The 27,939-nt window shown below is 40.4% G+C and overlaps 1 protein-coding gene across 1 annotated transcript in view; it reads right to left on the bottom strand.

The window, feature by feature from the left end:
- Positions 1-3,195: 3,195 nt before the first annotated feature.
- LOC311145659 (neurexin-3-beta-like) overlaps positions 3,196-27,939 on the bottom strand; it is a 58,465-nt gene continuing 33,721 nt past the window's right edge. Inside the window, exons 2-3 of the mRNA XM_084181924.1 lie at positions 16,230-16,311; positions 3,196-5,245 (exon numbers count right to left, since the gene is read on the bottom strand). Of these exons, the coding sequence (XP_084038050.1) occupies positions 4,293-5,245; positions 16,230-16,311 (1,035 nt within the window). The 3' untranslated portion in view covers positions 3,196-4,292. The remainder of the gene's footprint in view (positions 5,246-16,229; positions 16,312-27,939) is intronic.

Here is a 27,939-nt window from a genome sequence, read left to right on the forward strand (position 1 = left end):
TGGGTAAAACAGTATGTAAACATTTTTAAAATGACCAACGTTCAATGACTCTGTGTACATAGGGCAGCAGTCTCTAAGGTGCAGGGTAGAGTACCGTGTGGTAGCCGGCTCGTGACAGTGTGTCACGAGAATTTTGTTATCTCAATGGTTGAAACTCTAGCTTTGAATCATTCCCAGAGGGTGTAAGGCTCTGGTTTAATAATGAATTAAACAAAGTCCCGTTCTGCAATAGGTCAGTCTTTTTTATTCATGAGAGCGCTCTGCCCCAAAATGGCTGCCCAGTCTTTTTATACTCACACGTCAGACGAAAAATCACACCCCGCTTTAGGCGGGCTGTATTTTTCCACTGTACACATATCAGTCTTCTTGCAAGCTCACACAACAGCCTTTTTTCCCCTCTTGTAGCTATTTCACACCTGGGTTTAGCTCATGTGGTTATCTTCTGTTTTCTTGATTATCAGGTCACACATACACAGACTTCCTTTACTGGTTTCACTAGACACAAATACTCTGTTGCTGGGCAAATATGAAGCTTTTACAAGCACATATGATTAACTCTCTAAGCTCTAGTCTTCTAATAGTCATACATTATTAGTTTAACTGAGGGTGTGACATTTTAGTCATATCTTACTCACACAATTCTTTATCACAGTGTCAGGGCAGGGTACTGGGCGGGGGTCGGCTCGTGATGTCTGTTTATTAGTCTTTCTGTCCCAACTTTGATGCTTTTTTTTGTTTTTGTTACGGCCGGGAGAGTTCACATCAGGTAGGATAAGAAAACAGGGAGAGTGGTCACCCCTGTCTAGTGCCAAATCAATCCCTAGTCTATGTTGTTGGAGAGTTCTAAAGGAAGGACCAAAGGTATCAGTGAGAAAAAACAACCCAATCACAATATTATACTGTGATGTGAATAAGGGAAAAAAGTACATCACATAGCATGATATTTTTACATTTTAGTCATTTAGCAGACACTCTTATCCAGAGCAACTTACAGTTAGTGAGTGCATACATTATTTTATTCTTCATACTAGCCCCCCGTGGGAAGTGAACCCACAACCCTGGCGTTGCAAACACCATGCTCTACCAACTGAGCTACATCCCAGCCGGCCATTCCCTCCCCTACCATGGACGACGCTGGGCCAATTGTGCGCCGCCCCATGGGTCTCCCGGTCGCGGCCGGCTACGACAGAGCCTGGATTGGAACCAGGATCTCTAGTGGCACAGCTAGCACTGCAATGCAGTGCCTTAGACCACTGCGCCACTCGGGAGTTATGATATCATGTAACAATCCCACACCAAGACCTGAATGAACAACAAGCATTTCAGAAACTCTTTAGTCTCAATTCGCTGATCAAGTCACACCAGGAGTCATAAAATACTGTTTATCAGCATTAGACAGGAAATTGAGAGTACTCTCTCTCTCTCTCTCTCTCTCTCTCTCTCTCTGTCTCTCTCTCTCTCTCTCTCAGTGCTGTATATAAGCATTTGACAGGAAATTGAGAGTACTCTCTCTCTCTCTCTTTCTCTCTTACTGTATATCAGCATTAGACAGGAAATTGAGAGTACTCTCTCTCTCTCTCTCTGTCTCTCTATCTCTCTCCCTCTCGCTGTCTCGCTCTCTCTCTCTCTCTCTCTCTCTCTCTCTTAGTGCTGTGGTCTAGACACACAGTAAAAGGCCATTCCTGTCTGAGAATCCCGTGGAGGGCGAGTGGTATTTCTCACTGTTGGCACACACCGTACATCAGGTCTGGGATGTAAAATCAAGTGTCCCGGATGTCAATCCAAATGGAAGCAAGGCTGCTGTACTGTTTAGCTTTAGAGAAATATCACTGATGCTGTATAAAGTGTACATCTATCGCTGTACAAAGTGCTAATCTTCCTGGCAGACAGATTTCAAAGTTCACAGAGAGCTAAAGGGAACACAAAATTAGTCACCAGTATTAGATAACGGATACCCCTCAAAGTTGACTTTTTTTATACCTGGGTAACAGTATATTATGATATGAGGTAACAGTTAGGATTATTACTGTAACAGTAACATGTGTACTCCATTGTGGGGGAGGGTATAGTGGCCTGAAAATCCCAAATCAGCAGTTAGACGAAGGAAATGTACATGTACACTAAATTATAGTTGACTAACACATAAATTACTAAGGCCTATTGGGTTTCATGAGGTTTTATGAGAAGAATGGAGAAGGTCCCTAATATGTATTGCCCTAACTCTCTAACATAGCCCTAATGTACACACATATTAATTGAGCTTACTCATTTAGTAATGAGCTTAACACTTTGCCTCAAGAGGTAAAAAGAGAGAGTTCAAAAGCAGTGACTTGAAAACACGTTTGGGAAGAATCATTTTATTGCAATGCAATTTCTGGGTGGAAAAAATTGTATGAAAAAATATGAAAACTCCTAGAAAATGATATCTAAATTATTATTTTGTTAAACATGAAGTCAAACAAAAGATGAAAGTGTCAATGATTATGAACAATCTGTCCATATTCATAAATTAAAGGGAATTATAAATCATGGGTAAGAAAAATATACAAAAAATGTATGGAAACTATATATACAAATATATAAAACAAAACTATATAAAACAAATATGAAAAGTGAATGATTTGACATGAGTGTTAGTGTCCAGACCTGGAGGAAAGAATCACACTGTGTTTCAGGAGGTGAACTCTGAACTCTGAACTCCATCTCCGCATCCATCCGTTATATTCTTTCTTTAATATAGCTTCTCTTTATTATTTTCAAAATAGAAATAACACTAAAATAACCCAGAAGAACAAGAAAGCCTTGGTACATTTAAGATTGGGCGTCTTGTATTTGATTGACACTTCAAGTAGTCAAATATTCATGCGACTTAAAAACATCTGCGAGTAGATCAGTTTTTCTAATTTCTTTACAAAATATGTGTATGTTCTCAATGCTTCAACGTCTTTCTTCATGTCAGTTAACAGTTATAGAGTTTTCTTCATGAAATACACTGATAAACCATATGATCAGTCTGTACAATAGAAGTACTAGAAAATTACAACTTAGATGGTATGTACAATATCTAGTACCTACAACGTACAACGGCTATAATGTAATAAAATATGTAAACAAAATTGTTTGTTTGACACAGTTGACTGTGACAAGAATTCACACTTTTCACGTTAGATTTATTTCTGTATAGACATCTTTAACAGTGTTATAGTACTGCATTCTGTCCTCAATGGGACAGCTCCATAGAAAATAGAACAAGAGGCGATGAACCAACACACAGAGGCCTGCAAAAGATACAACCAGCACTGGCTGCAAACCAATATTATACCTTTTTATCGTCAGGGATAATCACATTTTCTTTGTTTAGGTTTTTTGGGAACAAAATTAAAAGAGTTGTGTAGTCCTGATGATTAAGTAGTATAACGTTTGGCCTTGGTGAGAACTGGACTGTTCAAGCAAAGTTGAACACTGTATATTGTACTGTACTGTACTTTACTTGGCTGTCGCAGTAGGATGGGCATGCATTACAATCAGTTGCTTTTTACCGAGACAAGAAAAACGGACCACTTCTCGCCACGATCACGTCAGAGTCACTCTGTCCTCCGTCCGTCACACAATGAGAGTAATCATGTCGAGATCAGATGACAGAGCTATGAGATCTGAAGAGATCCTAAGAGATCTGTCCTTAGCCATTTGAGCTCACTTGGTTTCATTTGATACATAAAGTAGTACTTGTTTTTTTAAACGTTTTAAGACACCACACGTTTATAATGTATAAACAATACAAATTAGTCATATCTTTTTACGGCAGGAGTCCATTTTTTTCATTGACTTTACAATTATCCTTTTTATCCTGACCCACTCACTCTTGTTAAGCACTACATGTTGCTTACATGCTGGACATGGTCAAGATATATGAACATCTTTCATTTTGTACAGGTTTACAAAAAAAAAACTAGAATTTACGTTAAGGATCACATAGCTCTAAAAGTCACTTAGGATAATGATGCAGTAGCCGTGAAGTAGTTCTACACTGATTACGTCTCCAACCAGATGGAAGAGTAAGGTCACTACAGTTGCTATTAGCCTTCTCGGTATGCTTACAATAGTAAGTGTGCTTTATATTACAGAACATGTCATAGTTCAACCACTCTGCACAGCATCAAGTAACAGTTCCATTTTAACCATCTTTCGTCGTCGCAGCTCCATAGAAGGTAACTGGTAAATAAAGTTCTACATATTTCTTTCTCTTTCTCTTCCTTGCTTTCTCTCTCTTTTTATCTCGCAACGTCCGTCACTCACACGTAATACTCCTTGTCCTTGTTTTTCTGTTTTACTTTGCTGCCTTTTGCACTCTGCTGTTTGTCCTTCATGACGGCTCCATTGCTCTGCGTGGCCGAGTTGGTGATGTAATTCCTGCTCTCGTCCACCTGGTAGGAGCCCTCGTCCCTGTTCCTGTACTTATACATGGCGTACAGGAGGATGAGGATGCACAGGGCGGCGGCCGCCACTATCCCGACGACCATCCCGGTGGTGCTGCTAGACTGGCGGGACACTTCCGGGGGTCCCGGGACTCGGTTGACGCCGGGCTGGGTGGGCAGGGCTGTGGGTACATTACGGAACATGGGGGAGGTTATTACAGGAGCCCTCTGCTTGGTGCTGTCTACCTCATAGGGTAGCGTGGGCAACGGGAGCAACACTACGTCAGGCTGGGGTTTTAGCTCGCGGTTATTCATTTTGCCAGCAGGCAGCTTGGCGGGTGGCGCGTGGTGCAGGGTTGCGGTGGAGGTGTAGCGGCTCTGGTTGGGGGCTAGCGGCAGCGCGGCGGTAGTGGTAGTCCTACCGTGGTCTGAGGACGGTTTGTTAGAGCTAAAGTCCTTGGTTTCCCACTTGGGCGCATGAACTTTGTAGCCACCTTCAAAGGCCGACGTGGACAAGGTCTTATCTGTTACCAAGGAGAAGGTGGTGTAAAAATCTTCATCATCAGTAGGGGGCAGGTTAGAGTCGAACGCTTCCCCTGAGCCATACCCCGATATCACCAAGCCATCATCATCATCACAATCATCGCTGCCTCGATCCGACAAGCAAGGTACCCTCGCCTCAGTGGCCGTGGACAGGGACTCTTTGGTGGTCTCAATAATGGTGAGGGGTGGGCGGAGGGTTGGGGGGAGGGGGATGGAGGGTGCACGAGTAGCTACAGGGGGCAGCACTAACGGTTCCTCTAAGAGTACTGGGATCACTAATTCACCTCCTAGAGGTAGAGACAGAGAAAATACATGTTAGAGAGCAGTAAGAAAGTAATGGCAACTACACACGTCTATCACATTCATCCAACACGGAAAACAGAACACGATACTGTACAAAACAAAATAAACATGTACATACACTGTACTTACTGTACCTACATTACACAGCTTTAAATAAGAACAAAAATGCCACAAAACGAAACAAAGGGTCAACTAAAAAGGTTGTGCATCAAAAGGCTTCAGGGGCTGTGAGGGTGAGCCAGACATAACGTGTAATCAAAGAAAGCACTTAAGAATACATAACTAATAGGGCCAACATAATGTGGATTTAAGCGTATTTACCTTTTAAATAATATCCTCTCACATCTGACACTGAAGTTATTATGTAGCTAATGTACATTAACTATACTCCTATTATATTAAAATCAAGTAGCATATTGACTTAAATTGGATGTAGACTGAACAAAAATATAAACTCAACATGTAAAGTGTTGGCCCATGTTTCATGAGCTGAAATAAAAGATCCCCGAAATTGGATTCTGAGGCCCAATGTCGTGCCATTCATCCGCCGCCATCACCTCATGTTTCAGCATGGTAATGCACGCCCCACGTCACAAGGATCTGTACACAATTCCTGGAAGCTGAACATGTTCCAGTTCTTCCATGGCCTGCATAAACACCAGACATGCATTGAGCATGTTTGAGATGCTCTGGATCAGTGTGTTCCAGTTCCCGCCAATATCTAGCAACTTCGCACAGCCATTGAAGAGGAGTGGGACAACATTCTACAGGCCACAATCAACAACTTTATCAACTCTATGCGAAGGAGATCTGTCGCGCTGCATGAGGCAAATGGTGGTCACACCAGATACTGACTGCTTTTCTGATCCATGCCCCTACTTTTGTTTTAAGGTATCTGTGACCAACAGATGCATATCTGTATTCCCAGTCATGTGAAATCCATAGATTAGCGACTAATGAATTTATTTCAATTGACTGATTTCCTTATATGAACTGTAACTCAGTAAAACTTTGAAATTGTTGCATGTTGCGTTTATATTGTTGTTCAGTATATTTATAATTCTACAATAAGATACGTGTCACAGACAGAACCACATGTCCAAGCTGGCTAAATTACCATACAGTGTCACCCCCATGGAAGGATCTGGAAAGTTCTGGCTCCCCAGTCGGCCCCAGCCTCTCGCCTTTTGAATGGCTCTATACAGCTTCCATAATGGCAGGACCTCAGGGCAAACCAATGACAGCTGAATGTTCACCCTCTAATGGCGTATCTGTGCATGTGTCATGTACCCTTGTGTGATTTGTGTCCTGTGTCTGTGGCATATCTGTGTGAGTATTTGTGTGCATTTGCGACATAACTGTGTGATCAACTCACAATGTGATGTATGGTAGCATGCACCAATGGATGATTACTTAATAAAGTTACACTTGCACAATTAAATTCAAGAGCCGTTTTTTCTATAACTTTCATTTTTTCACTCCAGCAAAAGAGGCCTTTAGTGAAAATGGTACCATATTGAATAATTAAGAAACAACAGGTCCTTTCACATGTCCACTAATTAACTGTAAGCAATGGGTCAATGTAAACAAATGATCATCCAGCGGATTAAAATACAAAAAGCTGTTCATTATGCTTTCTCATTGACCCTGATTGTACACTTCTACATCTAATAGAATATCTCAGACTCTCTTTCTCTGGCTTTCTCCCTCTCTCTGCACTTCAGAGAGCATTGCTCTAAGTATAAAGTAAGCCAGGCAAATTATTTTTCTCCCAGCAACATTGTTCCCAGCTTCAAACTAAGTATCTCATTAAAAACCTGAAAAAGCTACACAGGAGCAATAAAGAGCTTATGTAGTGATTAGGGCTGCACTGGGAGCCGAGAGGTTGGAATTAGACTTGCAAATTCACACATCTTGCCGGCACTTACGGGAGAATGGTGCAAAAGATGACAAAGCTAATTTAAGAGGAGGATGCCGACAAAGAATGTGCATTAATTGTGAGTGCCTGTGTGTGTGTGTGTGTGTATGGTGTGTGTGCGAGAGAGAGGAGGCCAACATATGAGGTAACAAATCCCATAGTTTTTCTAAAGGATTAAAAAAGATTTTGGGAGAAAATATGGTAGTATCCCATCACATGCTGAGATTCGTGTTGCATAAAAGGAGAGTGTAGATGGTCTGTTTCTCAAAGGCATATGGTGAACATTCAGGCTGTCATTGCAGCTGCCAAATTCCACTGCCATCAAGGTTTGTGTATACAGTTGTGTATATCTTATTACAAAGCACTACAAATTGATGCAAAACAATAAAATACAATAAGAATCAGGCCAAACATACGTTTATATTGTATCACTCACAAGTTACGGCAAACACTATTAGGTTAGACATTCACAAGCTAAGAGCACAGTTAGATCTATTAAATAAAGACTAGCTACATATTCTACAAATCAAACGTTAAAAAACACAAGTCAGTTATAAACATCATAACAGCCCACTAAAACATTATTCAAGGAAGAAAGCATACCACATAGTCTTTGTCAACTTACATCAACAAATTGCCCGCATGATTTTGGCATGAAGAAAAAAAGTTTACAAAAGAAAGTTGTGTAAGAATGTTCTTGGCTGAGTATAGTTTGTATAGATAGAAAAATCATTTAGCAATTAGACTTCTTGTTTAATTTATCTTAGACATGATGGTACAGGGAGGCAACAACACATACATCCACACCACATAACATGAAAAATAAACTTCACCATCATTTTTATTTAATTTTTTTATCTTCAATAAATAATCCAGTTTTTACAAAAAACTGTACATCTATAAGTTTTCGCTTTAATAGACTTCTCAATAAATATCTACATTCTATTAATGTTAAGTTTTTGCTTAGTTTGTATTTGTTCTTTAGTTTAGAATGGATGGATGACTGTCCATATTTTAACATCGCTAAAGAGGGGGAGGGGAGGGGAGTGACAAGGGGGAGGGGCCTATGAACATACTACAGAGGAGATGAGGATGATGAGGGTGATAGTGTAAGTCAGTTGCCATGTCCATGTAAAGGCAGTACGAAGCGGTCGGGCGGCATTAGAGCTTTTGGCTGTAAGGAAGGGATGGGGATATACAAACAATGAGCATATACATGCCCATCTACAGAGAAGAACATAACTCTAATAACACTGACAGTCTGACAAACCCTAAACTGCAACTTCTTAGCCATGCAGTTTTGTTTTTTAAGTAATCAATCATTCAATAAAAAAGTTCAATTGTTTATCAAAATAGCTCTAAAAAAATCTGAAAACCAAGGAAGATATCATTTGGATCTGGAACCGCTTCACCAAATATTGTGTCAACTTTAATGGACTTGGTTTGGACAAAATGGAGGATAACTGGAGGATAACTATGAAGGATAGCTATATGTTTTGTCTTTCATGCTTGGATTATTTAAAGAAAAGCAGTGGTCTAAAGCACACAGTCCATTTGCTGAAGTTGTTCCAAGTCCCCAAAAAGAAGTAAAGAATTCAAATGTATTCTATAAAAATTATAAAACTGTGATTCCAAATATTCAGTGGTCAAAACTAATATTTAACCGAAACGAACTAAGTCAACTATGCAATCCAAAAAATCTAAATCATATAATTAAAATGTCATATATCAATTTGAATGTATCTATACAAAAATATGAACGGATAAATTATCAAATCATAAATGTCCATATAAGATGATAGAACAAAGCCATTTAAATTTGCACACACTACAACCAGATGCACACACTAGAAAACAGACACAGTCGAGAGGGGCAGTCGGGTGGCGACTTTCCCTCTGTCATGTGTTTTGGATGACAAATATATCTGTTTATGTTAGTCTTAAGACATGGACCCGGCGTGCAGTCGGGGTGTACGTCAGAGAGAACATACTGGCTGAGAATGGGTTAATCTTTTTTTGGTTGTACTGCAAGATGTTGATGCATGCTTAAAGTAAGTTGCATTTAGGGAAAGTAGAAAAACAATGTACGGCAAGCTGGGGTCAGGTAAAGTAAGACATCAACGGTTGAGTAAAGTTAGAGAAGTATAGGAGCCAGTTCAACCAAGGGCTGTAGGTATTATACCGTAATTGATCGATAAATAAGTTATTACATTCAAGATTTAAAAATTTTTTTTGATTCCCACAGCCTTTAGTTTCACAGCTAGACAGAAATAGATAGAGGAATTCCACAAGACTATTATTATGTATGGTTTCTGAAGTTATATGCAAACTGAATATATCTCATAAACGCTTTAAAATGATGATCTCAATAAACTAGGGTAATCTCCATAGCAAGACTCCTTGGTCATAACAAAGTTCCCACTGGGCACACACTGGTTGAATCAACATTGTTTCCACGTCATTTTAATGAAATTACGTGGAACCAATGTGGAATGGACGTTGAATTAGCGTCTGTGCACAGTGGGTTTCTTTATCATCTGTAATTTCACTAGGAGATTAACTTCATTGCGAAGCCTTTCTGACCCACATGTTTAATAATCATGTCAATGTCATTCAGCTACAGAGCGGTGTACAGTGAGATATTATTATTGTGGACACAAATCATTGCATCATAAAGATGTGTAATGTCGAATGGAACATTAATATTGGCATGAGGGTAAAACAACCCTTCCGGAGAGAGATAGTAACTAGCGAATGTCTGAGAAGCACTCGGAAGAGAGACACAGGCGCTCTTATCTTGCAAAAACAGACAGCACTGTGGACAGCGGAGGAGGCAGAGGACACTTTGACAGATTTCACCTATAACAGTGTGTCTGAAGCTGGTGCTTGATTGCTTGCTTCCCTTGTGTAGTGCAGAGAAAGCTACAGAAAGCTGGGAGTGTGTTCATATTACTTTGGAGGAGAACCATAGAGAAAAGCATAAATTGGAAACAATCCATTATAATGCTACATTTTGGGGTTAAAGGCCCAGTGCATCAAACAATTACATTTTTCTGTGTTTTATATATATTTCCACACTATGAGGTTGAAATAATATTGTGAAATTGTGAAAATGATAATACCCTTTTAGTGTGAAAAGACCACCTGAAATTTCAGCTTGTTTAGGTGGGCTGGAGTTTTGGCCTGCCAGGTGACATCACTATGCGGTAACTAGACCAATAAGAAAGAGAGTTCCAAACCTCTCTGCCAACAACAGCTAATTTTCTGTTTTCCCCTCCACACTCAGACCACTCCCAGGCAGTCCTAGCAAAATTATTGCTTGAGAAATTGCTCTTTGCTAAGAAGCTATTTCTGTTTATTTTTGACCATTTTAATTGAAAACAATCACAGTAAGGTACGTAACCGTTACTCAGAAATGATTTCATACTGAGATCAAAACAACTGCATTGGACCTTTAAATAAGTATGCTTTCTTATTTATATTCATATAGAAAAGCATATGTTGGAAACGATCCATAATAATACCAAATTATAGGGTTAAATAAGTATGCTTTCTGATTTATCACCATTCCATACTTACCTAAGGTGCATAAACGTTAAAACCTATTATTAACTGGTTAAGTGGCTAATTCCTCTGATTGTGGCCTACCTGTTATAGATATTTCAGTATTTAAATTAAGATCAGAACTTTGTGAATGGTCTTCGCTTACTGGCACCTGAGAGTTGAGTGTCCACCTCAGTCTCTATCTGATGTAGAACTACTCCAACCCCTAGCAGAACCTTAGGAGTCCTGAGTCCTTAGTCCTGATCCGCCTCTCTAACACCTCTGTGAGCTGGGCCATGGTCAGAGAAGTGTGTTGAGGCTGTTGATACCTCATAAAGACTATGATTATTTTAAGTGGTAAGTGTAGAGGTTCTGATGAAAATGATAGTGGTTTTAAACTGTGACTGAGCCATTACTTGATTATGTGTAATCACCCTCTTCACAGTGATGATGTAAGGTCATTCAGGTGGATTTACTCTCCCTGACTGACATCACACTCACAATCTACAACCAGAAACCTGGAAGAGTGGACATGTTGTGATTCCCAGAGTTGCCCCAGACTCTTCTCCCATTAATAACAGGTGATACCTGGGGATATATATATTGTAGCCCACCTGGCTGTGTCTGATAAACTAGGAGGGGTCTGCCGTGAGACATGGTTTTCCATCTCTGTTGACTCCTGTCTTGATTGTTTGTGCAGTGGACCGAACCTGAACTTAAAATACACCGGTGCATCACTCGAACTTTTGTGTATCTCATGCATTGATCCTGATAGGAGGATTGGCATTGAGTTAAACATTCGAGTAATGCACTCACATCTCAAGGTAAGATTCAACATAGAGTTTGCTTTAAGGCTGTCTAATTACGTTTCTGCCCACGGTCTTTTCACAACTCTAAATCGTCAACACTATGTCTGCAAACAAAAACAGGCTCTTCTAATTTTAAAGTGATGCATTTAAAATGTTGAACAATTAAATTCTGTGTTGGCAGCTACATTAACACTGCCAATATCGCTGGCTTAGCAGTTTAGAGTTGTGAAAACTTCATTAATTTGAATGCCAGTGGAAAATTACTGTTTACTTTAAAGCTACTTTTTAACTTTTCCTGTTGAAAAACAATATCCCATGTTTAAATACACACACTTAAGTGTAAAACCAATTTGTAAGTCGCTCTGGATAAGAGCGCCTGCTAAATGACGAAAATGTAAATGTAAATGTAAAACAATATGTTTTGAGCAAACTTCATGGAGTAGGCCATTCAAGGAGTTGGTCTGATGGTGCCCTCTGATGTCATCGGCCTCCCCCTTGCTTGAGGAACAATAGAGGATCAATAGAGAACAGAAGAGGACCCCACCCCCCTCCCCTCCCCCACACACACACACACTTGTGCCATGTCAGAGGACACCTGGACCACCTATTGAGATTAAGCCTTTTGTTAAGTAAATCAGGTAATAAATGAGCTGAAAAGGAAACTGGAATAGAACTTTAAGACTGATGCCAAGGAATTTCTTGGCTGGAAGCAGTGTTACATTCCCAAGTTGACATTTGTTTGGATGAATCTTGTCTTGGAGGCAGAGCTGAGCGATTAAAAAATTGGCTATATATCGTCTAAATTAATTTAAGGTTAAGGTTAGGGTTAGGCATAAGGTTAGCAGTGAGGTTAAAGTTAGGGTTAAGGTTAGGTTTAAAATAAGATTTTATGACTTTGTGGCTGTACCAACTAGTGACTACATTGCAGAGCTGCCTCCAGTAAATGAGTCATCCCAATAAATGCCAACCTGCGTTACATTCCTTGTCAAACGCCATCTTTTATTGCTACAGTTGAATGGCTGGGCGGTTGCATCCTCTGTCCTCACTTCGCCTCCTTGTCTGTCTGACAGAAATTTGTTCAGCAGTGTATCTGTGTGTTTCCACTATGCTGGAAGCTTTGGCTCAGCGGGCTAACACAGTCTTTCTCTGCATAGACTACCCAGGTTGAAAGTCGGCCACACAAAATACAGTATAGGTATAGTAGGCTTATAATAACTGGTTAGTTTTGTAAGTATACTGTAGAATAGATCATGATTGCCGGAAAGATACAGACTTTCCTTAGCTCAGCCCTTACTCCTGTTATAAAAGATGTCAACGAACAGGGAGGTGAGGCTTGTCTGAAGCACTGCCATTTATATAGAGACTCAACTAAAAACCTTAAGGTTGGTGGATAGATGGACGAGTTACAGATCTAATAAGTTCTCTGGAGAGAGTTTGCACTTTCGTATTTGATAAGTTCACCTTCTTGTCTTTAAAGTGAAATACGTATCCTCTAGTTGTTTATAACCCTCAGAGAGACGACGGAACCGAGTGCATTTGACACTGTTTTGTTGGTTGAGTGAAATGTCTAATGCTAATATTCATTTAGATAATCACATGAATGCTTTCGTCACCACACTGCATGATGTTACTGTTGTCTTCAGTCAATAGCTGGTTGTACGTAGACTGTGCTGGAAATGAACACTACCGTGACGTTATCATTGGAGTAACAGGTTACTATCAATTAATAAAATGTATGCAATTAGTTTAAAATGTATGTTATTATTAGCACCAGTGTTATCCGTCTTATGGAATTCCTTTAAGGGAAAGGGGGGATATCCAACAGTTTTACAGAGAACAGAATCACATGACGACACCTCAAGACAGAAACACAGATAAACAGACAGACAAACAGACAAAAACAGACAGACCAAAAACAGACAAGTGCAGAACAGAGAGAGAGAGAAAGAATGTCGCAACAGGCAATGTCACTACGACCGTACAGATGGGTGCGGAACTCAAAGTGACCAGAAGACAAACCAGCCCAGTTAGCCTAAATGCAGGGTTAGGGGTCCATGCTTTGAAGGGATGGAGGTAACCAGGTGGTGACCAGGAAGAGAATGGGTTGATGTTGAGTTAGCCACTACTGTTAATGCATGCCACAAAATGACTGCTGGAGAGCAACTCAAAAGAGGAAAACAGATATACTTTTGTGAAAATAAAATTATTTTTATGCCATCTGCATTGAAATAAATTTAAATGCAGAACAGCTTGGCGAGGGAGGGGAGAGGAGAGGAAGGAAGGGAAGGAGTGAAGGAAGGGAGGGGGGCTAGGAAGATATCATTCTTCATACACAACTTTCTTTGGTTACATATTACGGTTGCCTGCTTGAGGCCATAAAAGTTGATGGCAAGAAAATACTTTGTTGCCTTTTATCATCAAAAAATGGAAATGTTTTCTCTAAAAAGCCTCATGGCACAAATGCTTGAAAAGAGATGAGGGAAAAAATTGTTTTTAACCACCGAAAATTCATGCTGCACATGATGAGGCGAGACAACAGGAATGTCGTATTTCGGATAATTGGCAGATAGATGACGACAATGACTCAAAAACAAAACAAACACAAACCGAAATGCAAGAGACCTGAACATACAAAACGTCAAATAAAACTATTAAAAATGAAGAAAAGAAAAACTCACACATGCTTCACTCGCAAACAACAACAACGACGACCCCAAGCGTAAAAAATTAATATCGAGACCACAGGCATGTAGCATGCAGCTGTCCACGTCAACTGATGTCAGGGTTAGAATGGTGTGAATTTCTGTGTAAACATATGATTGGATGACTGGGGCCCTGACGATATCTGTCTTCAGAGATCTGGAGAGCTCATAGGGCTACAGTACAGAGCAGACCTGGGCTCTTTTACACTGCTATCTCTTCCAGGAACTTTGGGAGGACTTGGGATTGACCTTTCACAGGATGATGATCAGCTTGTCCTGATAACAGCACAGGCTGAGAAATGTGAACCCTCGGTCAGCTGTCTGTCATGTGATCAGGTGCTGTAGGCCTACTTGAGATACATTAAGGCACTATTCAATCAAAAACATTATACGGAGTAGTTAAAATGCTGCACGAAAGCTACTGCAGTACACTGTCTGCGTCTGAAATATATTCTACCTCTGCCGCATTTCGAGTTTCTTGACTTCTTACTGGCCTCATTTGAGCCACAAATAAAAGCAATTATAAAGGACTTGAGGTTGCCATACTAAACAGCCAATGTGCTTTGATTGATGTTAGTAGAGGTCTCTTTATGGTTCACCTCATAACGGACTGCCATAAGTTGACAAGGTTTATATCTTTTTTAAAGCATAATATCTGAGCACTAAATATGAGAATCCTCAGTCTCTTTAACACCAATGATTGAATTTACAGGAGGTAATGTAAAGGAAGGTGTAGAAGCTAATATGTAATGGACCATTGCTGCATGTTTATCAGAGGGGAAAAAATCACACCCAGTTTGCTTGGCTCAAAGAAGCTGAGTCATTCATGCAAATAACTGAAGCTATAAGAACATTTTGACTGACTACCTGGCTTATATCTGTAGTGTACCGATATAAACTGTCCAAACCTGTCAAAAATCAAAGTCAATAGTTTTCATTTTTATTTGGGAAGTAAACATTTAAGGTACAATTGTTGTTTTGGTACACACAGTTCCATGACTGACAGCTGGTTAGTGATATTTTATTCAAATAAGAAAAGGCAATTCCCAAGTTCTCTCAAAAAGCTTAGAGGAATATGATTTGGAACTTAATATTCTATTTTTCATATTTGGGTTGGAAAAAGACAGCAGGATAACATGTTCACCTTGAAGCAAAACTATATAAAAAATAAATAAATAAAAAATCGTACACAGAAATTCGATGATGTCTGTTCTCTATTAATAAATGTTTTAACAAGGCAAGCCTCTAAATATGGAAGAAACAAAAATGAAAAACAAACATAAATAAACCACTATTTAAATTCCTGCTAGATATCACAGTAATTTCGCTGAAAGCAAATCTTTAAGATAATCTCAAAATGTATCATGAGTCAAAATGCAAGTCAGTACAGTACCACATGGCAAGAGCGCTGGACCCAAACACGGTATGATACATTTTGAAGCATCAATGGCACATGGCACATCTCCATACTAATTTTGTATCTTTATATTAAAGTATTTAAAATGTTCTCTCTCATTCAATGCTGAGAGGACAAAATTTGTATGTGTTTAGGTGACCATGTCTAGGTGACCATGTTAACCACTTCAGAGGACCCCATGGGCAAGTGTAACTCGTAAAACAATTATGTTTTTTATTGATTTTTAAAGCAACATAATTATTTTATAAAGTGGATAGTCCTTCATGACAGATTTAACTATTTTCCACTTTGGTATATACCAAAGTGGAAAATAGTGAAATCTGTATATAATATGTTTTATGTAATTTAGTCAGATCTCTTACCATATAAAATCTCCAGTCTTACCCAATATTCCATCTAAGTGTTGAATTACTTATTTTATTTTGTTATATTTCACTACATTTCGTTTATATTTTTGGAAGTTACACTTTGTGTGTCCATGGGGCTGTGATGCTTAGAGGATGCAATGCTTCATCCTCAGGTGTGTATGGAGTGAGAGAGCAGGGTGAGAGAAAACAGAGGTAAACTAACCTAGCCCACCTGCATGGCCAGAGTCGCACTCTTCCAGGTCCTCGTCATCACTCGAACACTCTGCCGACGACACGATGTCATCCGTTGTCTGCTTCATGGGCCAAACGTGGGAAGAACAGAAAGAAACAAAGACAAACAGATACACACACAGGGACACACACAGACACAGAGGAAAATGACAAAAACACACAGACAAGAAAATCATTAGTTTCAATGTTCAGTTTTTTTCCAATTTCAGAGGACAATATACAGTAATTAAAGATGTGACATTTCATGCACAATCTTTAATTTCCTATTGCCTTACTAAAAAAGCTTTGGAATTAGAGGGAAAATACACAAAGTTATTTTACATTTAATTTGCTTCCTTGAGTTCATATCCAGGCACTGTAAAAAAAAAAGTCAAACTCCTCTCTGAAATGAAAGCATTATACTGTACAGTAGTTCATTTCAGGCAAAGTAGAAAAACATAAGTCAAACTCCTCTCTGAAATGAAAGCATTATACTGTACAGTAGTTCATTTCAGGCAAAGTAGAAAAACAGAAGTCAAACTCCTCTCTGAAATGAATGAATTATACTGTACAGTAGTTCATTTCAGGCAAAGTAGAAAAACAGAAGTCAAACTCCTCTCTGAAATGAATGCATTATACTGTACAGTAGTTCATTTCAGGCAAAGTAGAAAAACAGAAGTCAAACTCCTCTCTGAAATGAATGCATTATACTGTACAGTAGTTAATTTCAGGCAAAGTAGAAAAACAAAAGTCAAACTCCTCTGTGAATTGTATTATTGCATTATAGTTCTGATCTGGGCGGCTGCCGGCTTTCCATCTTTTACTCTTTACTGCATGGGCAGTCGGGTAATTGAAAAACTTCTGCCGTGTTTATCAAAGCCTTTCTTTCAAACGGCTGCCATAATATTTCCCCGGCGACATCTCCTCATCGCGGTTGTTAACTCGGCCCAATTCCTCACCCCTGTCACCTCCATCTTACCCTCTCAATAGTTTGCATGGATTTTCATTACTATAGATCATGGCTATCGATGGCAGCTCGATCGTAGCGGCCCGATCATTGACAATCTCCTGCACCTCCATCTCTGATTTATCTCTTCTCTCCCTCCCTTGCACAGGCCTCACTCGTTTTTCAACCCCAGCGTTTGGCATATCTTTATTAGTAGGAGATTAGGAGGGGGATAAAATAAGCGTTGTCATGGAGCAGCTTTATGAAATTATAAATATCAGGGGGAGTAATGGAGTCGTCAGGGGTTGGACAGACCAACAGCACCGTAAATACTACTGGGGCTGATGGGACTGTAAAATACACACACACACACACACACACACACACACACACATACACACACACACACACACACGCACACACACACACACTCACAGGTATCGGAGCGCCAAGTCTGGGACCAAAAGGCTCCTGAACAGCTTCTACCCCCAAGCCATAAGACTGATGAACAGTTAATCAAATGGATGCCCGGACAACTTGCATTGACCCCCTTTTTTTTGCACTGGCTCGATGTACACTCACTGGACACTACCCACACACTCACACATACTACACTGACACTCCAACACACACACACACACACACACACACATATTGACGCCACACACACACGCTCACACATAGACACACTTTCACACTCTTCACATACGCTGCTGCTACTCTGTTTGTTATACTGAACAAAAATATAAATGCAACAATTTCAAAGATTTTACTGAGTTACAGTTCATATAAGGAAATCAGGTCCTGGGCTGGTGTGGTTACACGTGGTCTGCGATTGTGAGGCTGGTTGGGCGTACTGCCAAATTCTCTAAAACAGGCTTTGGAGGGCATAGAGAAATTTACTCTCAATTCTCTGGCAACAGCTGTGGTGGACATTCCTGCAGTCAGCATGCCAATTGCGCACACCCTCAAAACTTGAGACATCTGTGGCATTGTATTGTGTAACAAAACTGTACATTTTAGAGTGGTCTTTTATTGTCCCCAGCACAAGGTGCACTTGTGTAATGATCATGCTGTTTAATCAGCTTCTTGATGTGCCACACCTGTCAGGTGGATGGAATATCTTGACAAAGGAGAAATGCACACTACAGGGATGTAAATAAATTTGTACACAACATTTGAGAGAAATAAGCGTTTTTATTTATTTATTTACGTCTTACGTTTTAACTCTGCATTGTTGGGAAAGAGCTCGTAAGTAAGCATTTCACGGTAAAGTGAAACAAACTGCAAAACTCTCTGAAGCTGGAGACAGTTATCTTCCTCACTAACTTTAAGCATCAGTTGTCAGAGCAGCTTACCGATCACTGCACCTGTATGCGGGCGGCAGGTAGCTTAGTGGGTAAGAGCGTTGTGCCAGTAACCGAAAGGTCGCTGGTTCTAATCCCGAGCCGACTAGGTGAAAAATCTGTTGATGTGCCCTTAAGCAAGGCACTTAACCCTAATTGCTCATGTAAGTCGCTCTGGATAAGAGCGTCTGCTAAATGACTTAAATGTACGCAGCCCATCTGTAATTAGCCCACCCACCTACCTCATCCCCATATTGTTGTTTATTTTGCTCATTTGCACCCCAGTATCTCTATTTGCACATCTTCACTCCAGTGTTAATACGAAATTGTAATTATTTTGCACTATGGCCTATTTATTGCCTTACCTCCATAACTTACTACATTTGCACACACTGTATATATATTTTCTATTGTGTTATTGACTGTACGTTTTGTTTATTCCAAATGTAACTCTGTGTTTGTTGTTTTTATCGCACTGCTTTGCTTTATCTTGGCCAGGTCACAGATGTAAATGAGAACTTGTTCTCAACTGGCCTACCTGGTTAAATAAAGGTGAAATAAAAAGGAATAAAGAAATAAAAAAGTCTACAGCCGTTGTATTCGGCGCATGTGTGTGTATTCTACACACACACACACACACACACACACACACACACACACACACACACACACACACACACACACACACACACACACACACACACACACATACACACACATACACACACACACACACACACACACACACACTAGGAGCATGAGATCTACACCTGGCCATAGAGAGGGTGTGTGTGGTGGGGAGAAACACACGCACTCACGCCCGCACGCACGCAAACATTTAAAAAGTTTATAGTGGAGTAAAAATAATTCAAATGCAGAAAGATGAATAAGCAGGCATTGGGGGCATCCACACTAGAGTGCTGTAAAATACGGCCCCTCAGTAAATATGAAATTATTCATTGAATTTATATTTAGTGTGGAAAAAGACTGCTTGCCGTCGTTCAGAGGGAGGAGATCGCAGATGCGAAAAGCAATGAGAAAAGTAATTGACTGATTCCAAGGAAAAATGTGAAATTATCTCAGATTTCGCAGCCAAATGGCTGAGAATGACAGCGCTTAATGTCATAAACAACCCAACGCCTGGCTTCCTCCATCCCCTTTCACGGTGCTAAGAGTAATGCCAAAGCTGTCTGCAAGCTTACTTATGTACACCACTGCATTTAGGGATATTTCTCTTAGACACATTAGGCTGAAGCCAAAATCAATGGAGTGTGTAAGTGTAGAATTACACCTCTTATCTAGGAGTGTAATTGAATCCAGCCATGGCTTGCAATGGTAGTCTATTTTGGTATGTTTCAGCATTAGAACACACGCACGCACACCCCTCCTGTGTAAACCGGTGGAAAATTTTACAAATCTATATGTGCCCTAGGCGACTGTGTCCCACTGGCGTCACGTTTACCATATCCCTCATTAGAGAAGAATGGTGCCAAGAGTCCTGACTGCACCACAACATGTCACCACAATGTGTGGAAATTAATTTAGACGATAGGTTACCAATGTTCCCAAAAACACATATTATCATTTTTTTGTAACTAATTCATAACGCCTACTATATAAGTACTGTATGCATTTCTTTAATTGTATTATTATTATTATTATTATTATTATTATTATTATTATTATTATTATTATTATTATACATTATGGTTGATTTCTCCAGTGGGGGGTGACAAAAGACAAGAAGGGATATTTCTCATTCGCTCTCTAATGTCACCTAAGAGACAGTACATACCCATCTCTTCACTCTCACTGCTGTCTGACAACATGTTAGCTGCCAATGTACTGTATCCTACATTTCATATTTGAAAGGATGAAGAGGGGATAGAGAAAATAGCCTAATTCCTGCCATAACATAAACATAAATATATTTCTACATGGTATAAGTCTTCTATCAGTCTCATAAGCTGGCTCAATCCTTTCACTCAGTCCATCCCCCATCCCAGGTCTGACAGAAAGGGGGAACTCCGTATTGAACCTCTGTAGAAGATTAGCTCTATTCTGATGTGTCCGCAAGCCTTAAAGGAGAGCAGGCTTCACACTGGCCCACTGATAAGCAAATCCACACAAATCCTTTTCAATTTATTTTCAGGAAATCAAGCATTATTCAGAGCGCAAACATCTCATATCAAGATGAATCTGTCATTGATTTCACACAACATTTGTCCCTGTGAAGGGGAGGTGAGCTTTGGATGTCAGTCTGTCTGTATGTATGTATGTATGTATGTATGTCTATCTACAGCACAGGCTAATATAATTACTTGAACACCTGCACTAGCTAAGCCAAAACCCTGTCTCAACAAAGAAGGAAGAAATTAAGGAATTAAGGAAAGAAGAAAAATAATGAAGGAAGGCATGAAGGAAAGAAGAAACGAAGGAAAGGAAGGAAGGAATTAAGGAAGGAAGGTGTGTCCTAAGAGTATTTAGACCAAAGACGGCCGAGCTGAACAGAGTCATATCTGTATATCGCTGTACTAAACATACTGCGTTTGGTGGCTCACAATCTTAGTGATGAAAAACCACAGCCTGAATCGATAAATCAATGTGTGCACTTCCAGAGCACCAGAGAGAGATATTACTGTATTAGAGAGGGCACAGGTCAGCGCTGGTGGATTACACACATTATTCAAGGAGAGTACAATATACTATATATATCACCATGATAAACCTGCTTTAGAAAAGCTGTGTGCATTGTTTGACAAATGCACACTAAAAATATTCACATACTCACAACTACACACATGAAGTTGTTTACTCACCAACCTAGCTGCTCCTCTTAACCCCCCTTTAACCTTTTACTGCAGTGGGCTAAATCAGGGTCACACAGAGTGTTTCTTCGGTAGACTTAAACAAATCTACTTTGAAACAAAAGTACACACCTCACACACATGGCTATGGGCTTAAAAAAAGAAGACACCTGTACCATGTCAGATATAGAGTTGAAATGTATTACAATATTAGACTTTACAAACATCATAGAAGACTGAAATATAACAAAACCGTTTGACATAGAAACACCAGATTGAATAATACAATTATGAAATATAACATTCCACCCATGAGGCCACTAGAGGGTGATTTGGTCATTTGACTGCAGCAAAGGGCAACCAAACTCACTGAGCGCACACACGCACACACACACACACACACACACACACACACACACACACACACACACACACACACACACACACACACACACACACACACACACAAACACAAACACAAACACACACAGGCCTCTAAGATAAGCCCATACAGCCTGCGACCAATATCCAAGCCAAGCATCAAACTGCTGGCAGCCCTGAATCAGGTCCCATTCCTGTGTGTGTGTGGATGTGTATGTGTCTGTGTCTGTGTGTGTCTGTGTCTGTGTGTGTGTGTCTGTGTCTGTGTGTCTGCATACTGATGCTTTTAGGCTGTCCACAAGTTAAAGAGCCTCTAAGCTCCCGAAAGACCAGGGCCAAAACACACGCACACACACACACGCACAGACACAAAGACACAGAGACACACAGACACACACACAAACTAAAGCCGACACACACTACAGCCCTTCTCTAAAACCGCCCTCACTGCAACCTGGGGGACCGACACAAAGGGGATGAAAGCTTTCTATAGCCATCTGCATGAGTACAACAGATTAAAAGATGGCTGTTTGTAGCTTTATCACATAACGCTACTCTGACTGGAGTCTGACCAATATCCCTGAGGTTATTAACAGACAAAACCTGGAGCTGGCCTCAGTTATGCAGGTTGGCATTTATTGGGATGACTCATGCACAGGAGGTAGCTCTGCAGGGTAGTCACTAGCTGGCAAAGCCACAAAGTAATACAATCAGATTCTAAACCTAACCCTAACCTCAACCCTAACCACACTGCTAACCTTATGCCTAACCCTATCCTTAAATTAAGACCAAAAAGCATTTTTATAGCCAATATATAGCCAATTTTGACTTTGCAGCTGGCCGCATCTAGTGGAAATCGCTCAGCTCTCCCTCCAGGACTAAGCATTCAACGACATTGGTGCCATTGGTGAGCGATAACGCGCATAAATTACGCCCCTGCTTAAATGGATACTTCGGGAGTTTGGCAATGAGGCCCTTTCACTACTTCCCCAGAGTCAGATGAAGTCGTGGATAACATTTTCATGTCTCTGCGTGCAGTTTGAAGGAAGTTGCTAATTAGCACTAGCGCAATTGCTAACTAGCATTAGCACAATGACTGAAAGTCTATGGGTTTCTGCTAAATTATCTGGCCAGGTTGTGTTACGTTTTGTCACTCATTTTGTGGCACAGAGTCTCTGTGGATTACTCTCCACACAGCCAGACAGTATTGCCCTTGCAAAAAAGTGAAACGCACACTTGGCCTTCTGAACACATAAGACTCCTGAACAGCTAATCATGGCTAACCGGACTATTTGCACTGCCCCCCCACCCCATCCTTTTTACGCTGCTGCTACTCTGTTAATTATTTATGCATAGTCACTTTAACTCTACCCACATGTACATATTACTTCAACTACCTCAACTAGCCGGTGCCCCCGCACATTGACTCTGCACCGGTACCCCCCTGTATATATAGCCTCCCTACTGTGGTCCTCTGTAGCTCAGCTGGTAGAGCACGGCGCTTGTAACGCCAAGGTAGTGGGTTCGATCCCCGGGACCACCCATACACAAAAAAAATGTATGCACGCATGACTGTAAGTCGCTTTGGATAAAAGCGTCTGCTAAATGGCATATTATTATTATTATTACTGTTATTTTATTTTACTTCTGCTCTTTTTTTTTCTCAACACTTTCTTTGTTGTTGTTTTATTTTTACTTTTTTTGTTAAAAATAAATGCACTGTTGGTTAAGGGCTGTAAGTAAACATTTCACTGTAATGTCTGCACCTGTTGTATTCGGCGCATGTGACCAACAAAATTTGATGTGATTTGATTTTGATTTGATTGGACCAGCAAACTGTCAGTCAACATAGGTCGGATCAGCTAGCGCAGTGAGAACGGTTTGGTGCGTTGCGAGTGTGAAACTGAATGGGAAAAATAACATATTTTAACAGGCTACATTTAGCCTGCCATTTATATTATATATTTATACCTTTGCTTATTCAATCTGGGCACATAGGCCTGCCTACAGCATTGCACCAAATCTAATCTGTGCTTCAGAACCAAAAAATTATATGTCTCGAATGTTGACCAATGACCAGTCATAAGCATTGACGCGCAAAACCAGTCGCACATATCCAGATTACTGACCAGAAAGGCTTGTTTCATGTTCTTTGGTTTTGCCTGGCAAAAACAGTGTAGCCTACCTGCAGTGGGGAAAAAAAGTATTTAGTCAGCCACCAATTGTGCAAGTTCTCCCACTTCAAAAGATGAGAGAGGCCTGTAATTTTAATCATAGGTACACGCCAACTATGACAGACAAATTGAGGGAAAAAAATCCAGAAAATCACATTGTAGGATTTTTAATGAATTTATTTGCAAATTATGGTGGAAAATAAGTATTTGGTCACCTACAAACAAGCAAGATTTCTGGCTCTCACAGACCTGTAACTTCTTCTTTAAGAGGCTCCTCTGTCCTCCACTCGTTACCTGTATTAATGGCACCTGTTTGAACTTGTTATCAGTATAAAAGACACCTGTCCACAACCTCAAACAGTCACACTCCAAACTCCACTATGGCCAAGACCAAAGAGCTGTCAAAGGACACCAGAAACAAAATTGTAGACCTGCACCAGGCTGGGAAGACTGAATCTGCAATAGGTAAGCAGCTTGGTTTGAAGAAATCAACTGTGGGAGCAATTATTAGGAAATGGAAGACATACAAGACCACTGATAATCTCCCTCGATCTGGGGCTCCACGCAAGATCTCACCCAGTGGGTTCAAAATGATCACAAGAACGGTGAGCAAAAATCCCAGAACCACACGGGGGGACCTAGTGAATGACCTGCAGAGAGCTGGGACCAAAGTAACAAAGCCTACCATCAGTGACACACTACGCCGCCAGGGACTCAAATCCTGCAGTGCAAGACGTGTCCCCCTGCTTAAGCCAGTACATGTCCAAGCCCGTCTGAAGTTTGCTAGAGTACATTGGGATGATCCAGAAGAGGATTGGGAGAATGTCATATGGTCAGATGAAACCAAAATATAACTTTTTGGTAAAAACTCAACTCGTCGTGTTTGGAGGACAAAGAATGCTGAGTTGCATCCAAAGAACACCATACCTACTGTGAATCATGGGGGTGGAAACATCATGCTTTGGGGCTGTTTTTCTGCAAAGGGACCAGGACGACTGATCCGTGTAAAGGAAAGAATGAATGGGGCCATGTATCGTGAGATTTTGAGTGAAAACGTCCTTCCATCAGCAAGGGCATTGAAGATGAAACGTGGCTGTGTCTTTCAGCATGACAATGATCCCAAACACACCGCCCGGGCAACGAAGGACAGGCTTCCTAAGAAGCATTTCAAGGTCATGGAGTGGCCTAGCCAGTCTCCAGATCTCAACCACATAGAAAATCTTTGGAGGGAGTTGAAAGTCCGTGTTGCCCAGCGACAGCCCCAAAACATCACTGCTCTAGAGGAGATCTGCATGGAGGAATGGGCCAAAATACCAGCAACAGTGTGTGAAAACCTTGTGAAGACTTACAGAAAACGTTTGACCTGTGTCATTGCCAACAAAGAGTATATAACAAAGTATTGAGAAACTTTTGTTATTGACCAAAACTTATTTTCCACCATAATTTGCAAATAAATTCATTAAAAATCCTACAATGTGATTTTCTGGATTTTTTTTCCTCATTTTGTCTGTCATAGTTGACGTGTACCTATGATGAAAATTACAGGCCTCTCTCATCTTTTTAAGTGGGAGAACTTGCACAATTGGTGGCTGACTAAATACTTTTTCCCCCCACTGTATTTCAGTAAGTCAATTTAAATGAATCTATTTTGATTTGTTTATCACTTTTTGTTTAGTACATGATTCCATATGTGTTATTTCATAGTTTTGATGTCTTCACTATTATTATACAATGTAGAAAATAGTAAAAATAAAGAAAAACCCTTGAATGAGTAGGTGTTCTAAAACTTTTGACCGGTAATGTATATATATTTATGCATTATTTTATGATTTAAAAAGAAATCAAGGCGAGTAATGTATTAAAATGTACCCATAGTCTTATAGAGAGAAGGCTTTTCACTAGTTTTATGAGAAGACTAGAGCGAGGGCGTAATGGTACCATGACAGCTGTCTGTAGGCATTTATAAGAAATGTCTATGTGGTCTGCAGCCACCACAAATAACATGAGGTGTTTTTGAATACATGGTGTTATTAAATATGTACAGGAGATACATATGGTGCATAGCAAGTAATGACAAGAGAATCATTGAAGATGCACATGGGTAATAAGGGAGATTACCGAGTGTGTTCGGAAATAGTACTAAGTGAATGTGGATGTGAAAGTTGTGTGATTGTGAGATATGACATTTTAAGCTGATTGGAATTTGGATAATAAATAGATTGAAATTAGTACTATTAAGATTGAAACTTGGATTGAAATTTGGATAGTAAGCTGATTGAAATTTGGATAACAAGAGATTGAAATGTAGCTAGAGCGTACTGAGTGATGAGCGCTGTCAGGGGACTAGCTCCAGTGTGAATGTGAGCTGAGTTTTCCAGTTCTGTGTGAGCTGAGTTTTCCAGTTCTGTGTGAGAGAGTTTTTCCATCTATAACATTATCTAGGCGTTCCGTCCACCACTGCCCATCGTAGTCTGGGACTACTAATAATAGCACGTGGTGTTACTGAACACAGTGTTGTTTTATTTGTATAGGAAGTAGCGGTCTACAGTGGGGAAAAAAAGTATTTAGTCAGCCACCAATTGTGCAAGTTCTCCAACTTAAAAAGATGAGAGAGGCCTGTAATTTTCATCATAGGTACACGTCAACTATGACAGACACATTTTTAAAACAAAATCCTGAAAATCACACTGTAGGATTTTTTATGAATTTATTTGCAAATTATGGTGGAAAATAAGTATTTGGTCACCTACAAACAATCAAGATTTCTGGCTCTCACAGACCTGTAACTTCTTCTTTAAGAGGCTCCTCTGTCCTCCACTCGTTACCTGTATTAATGGCACCTGTTTGAACTTGTTATCAGTATAAAAGACACCTGTCCACAACCTCAAACAGTCACACTCCAAACTCCACTATGGCCAAGACCAAAGAGCTGTCAAAGGACACCAGAAACAAAATTGTAGACCTGCAACAGGCTGGGAAGACTGAATCTGCAATAGGTAAGCAGCTTGGTTTGAAGAAATCAACTGTGGGAGCAATTATTAGGAAATGGAAGACATACAAGACCACTGATAATCTCCCTCGATCTGAGGCTCCACGCAAGATCTCACCCCGTGGGGTCAAAATGATCACAAGAACGGTGAGCAAAAATCCCAGAACCACACGGGGGGACCTAGTGAATGACCTGCAGAGAGCTGGGACCAAAGTAACAAAGCCTACCATCAGTAACACAGTACGCCGCCAGGGTCTCAAATTCTGCTGCGCCAGACGTGTCCCCCTGCTTAAGCCAGTACATTTCCAGGCCCGTCTGAAGTGTGCTAGAGTGCATTTGGATGATCCAGAAGAGGATTGGGAGAATGTCATATGGTCAGATGAAACCAAAATATAACTTTTTGGTAAAAACTCAACTCGTCGTGTTTGGAGGACAAAGAATGCTGAGTTGCATCCAAAGAACACCATACCTACTGTGAAGCATGGGGGTGGAAACATCATGCTTTGGGGCTGTTTTTCTTCAAAGGGACCAGGACGACTGATCCGTGTTAAGGAAAGAATGAATGGGGCCTTGTATCGTGAATTTTTAAGTGAAAACCTCCTTCCATCAGCAAGGGCATTGAAGATGAAACGTGGCTGGGTCTTTCAGCATGACAATGATCCCAAACACACCGCCCGGGCAACGAAGGAGTGGCTTCGTAAGAAGCATTTCAAGGTCCTGGAGTGGCCTAGCCAGTCTCCAGATCTCAACCCCATAGAACATCTTTGGAGGGAGTTGAAAGTCCGTGTTGCCCAGCGACAGCCCCAAAACATCACTGCTCTAGAGGAGATCTGCATGGAGGAATGGGCCAAAATTGGGCCAGCAACAGTGTGTGAAAACCTTGTGAAGACTTACAGAAAATGTTTGACCTGTGGCATTGCCAACAAAGAGTATATAACAAAGTATTAAGAAACGTTTGTTATTGACCAAATACTTATTTTCCAACATAATTTGCAAATAAATTCATTAAAAATCCTACAATGTGATTTTCTGGATTTTTTTTCCTCATTTTGTCTGTCATAGTTGACG

The sequence above is a fragment of the Coregonus lavaretus genome (assembly GCF_964263955.1).
Source record: "Coregonus lavaretus genome assembly, chromosome: 18".
NCBI lineage: Eukaryota > Metazoa > Chordata > Actinopteri > Salmoniformes > Salmonidae > Coregonus > Coregonus lavaretus.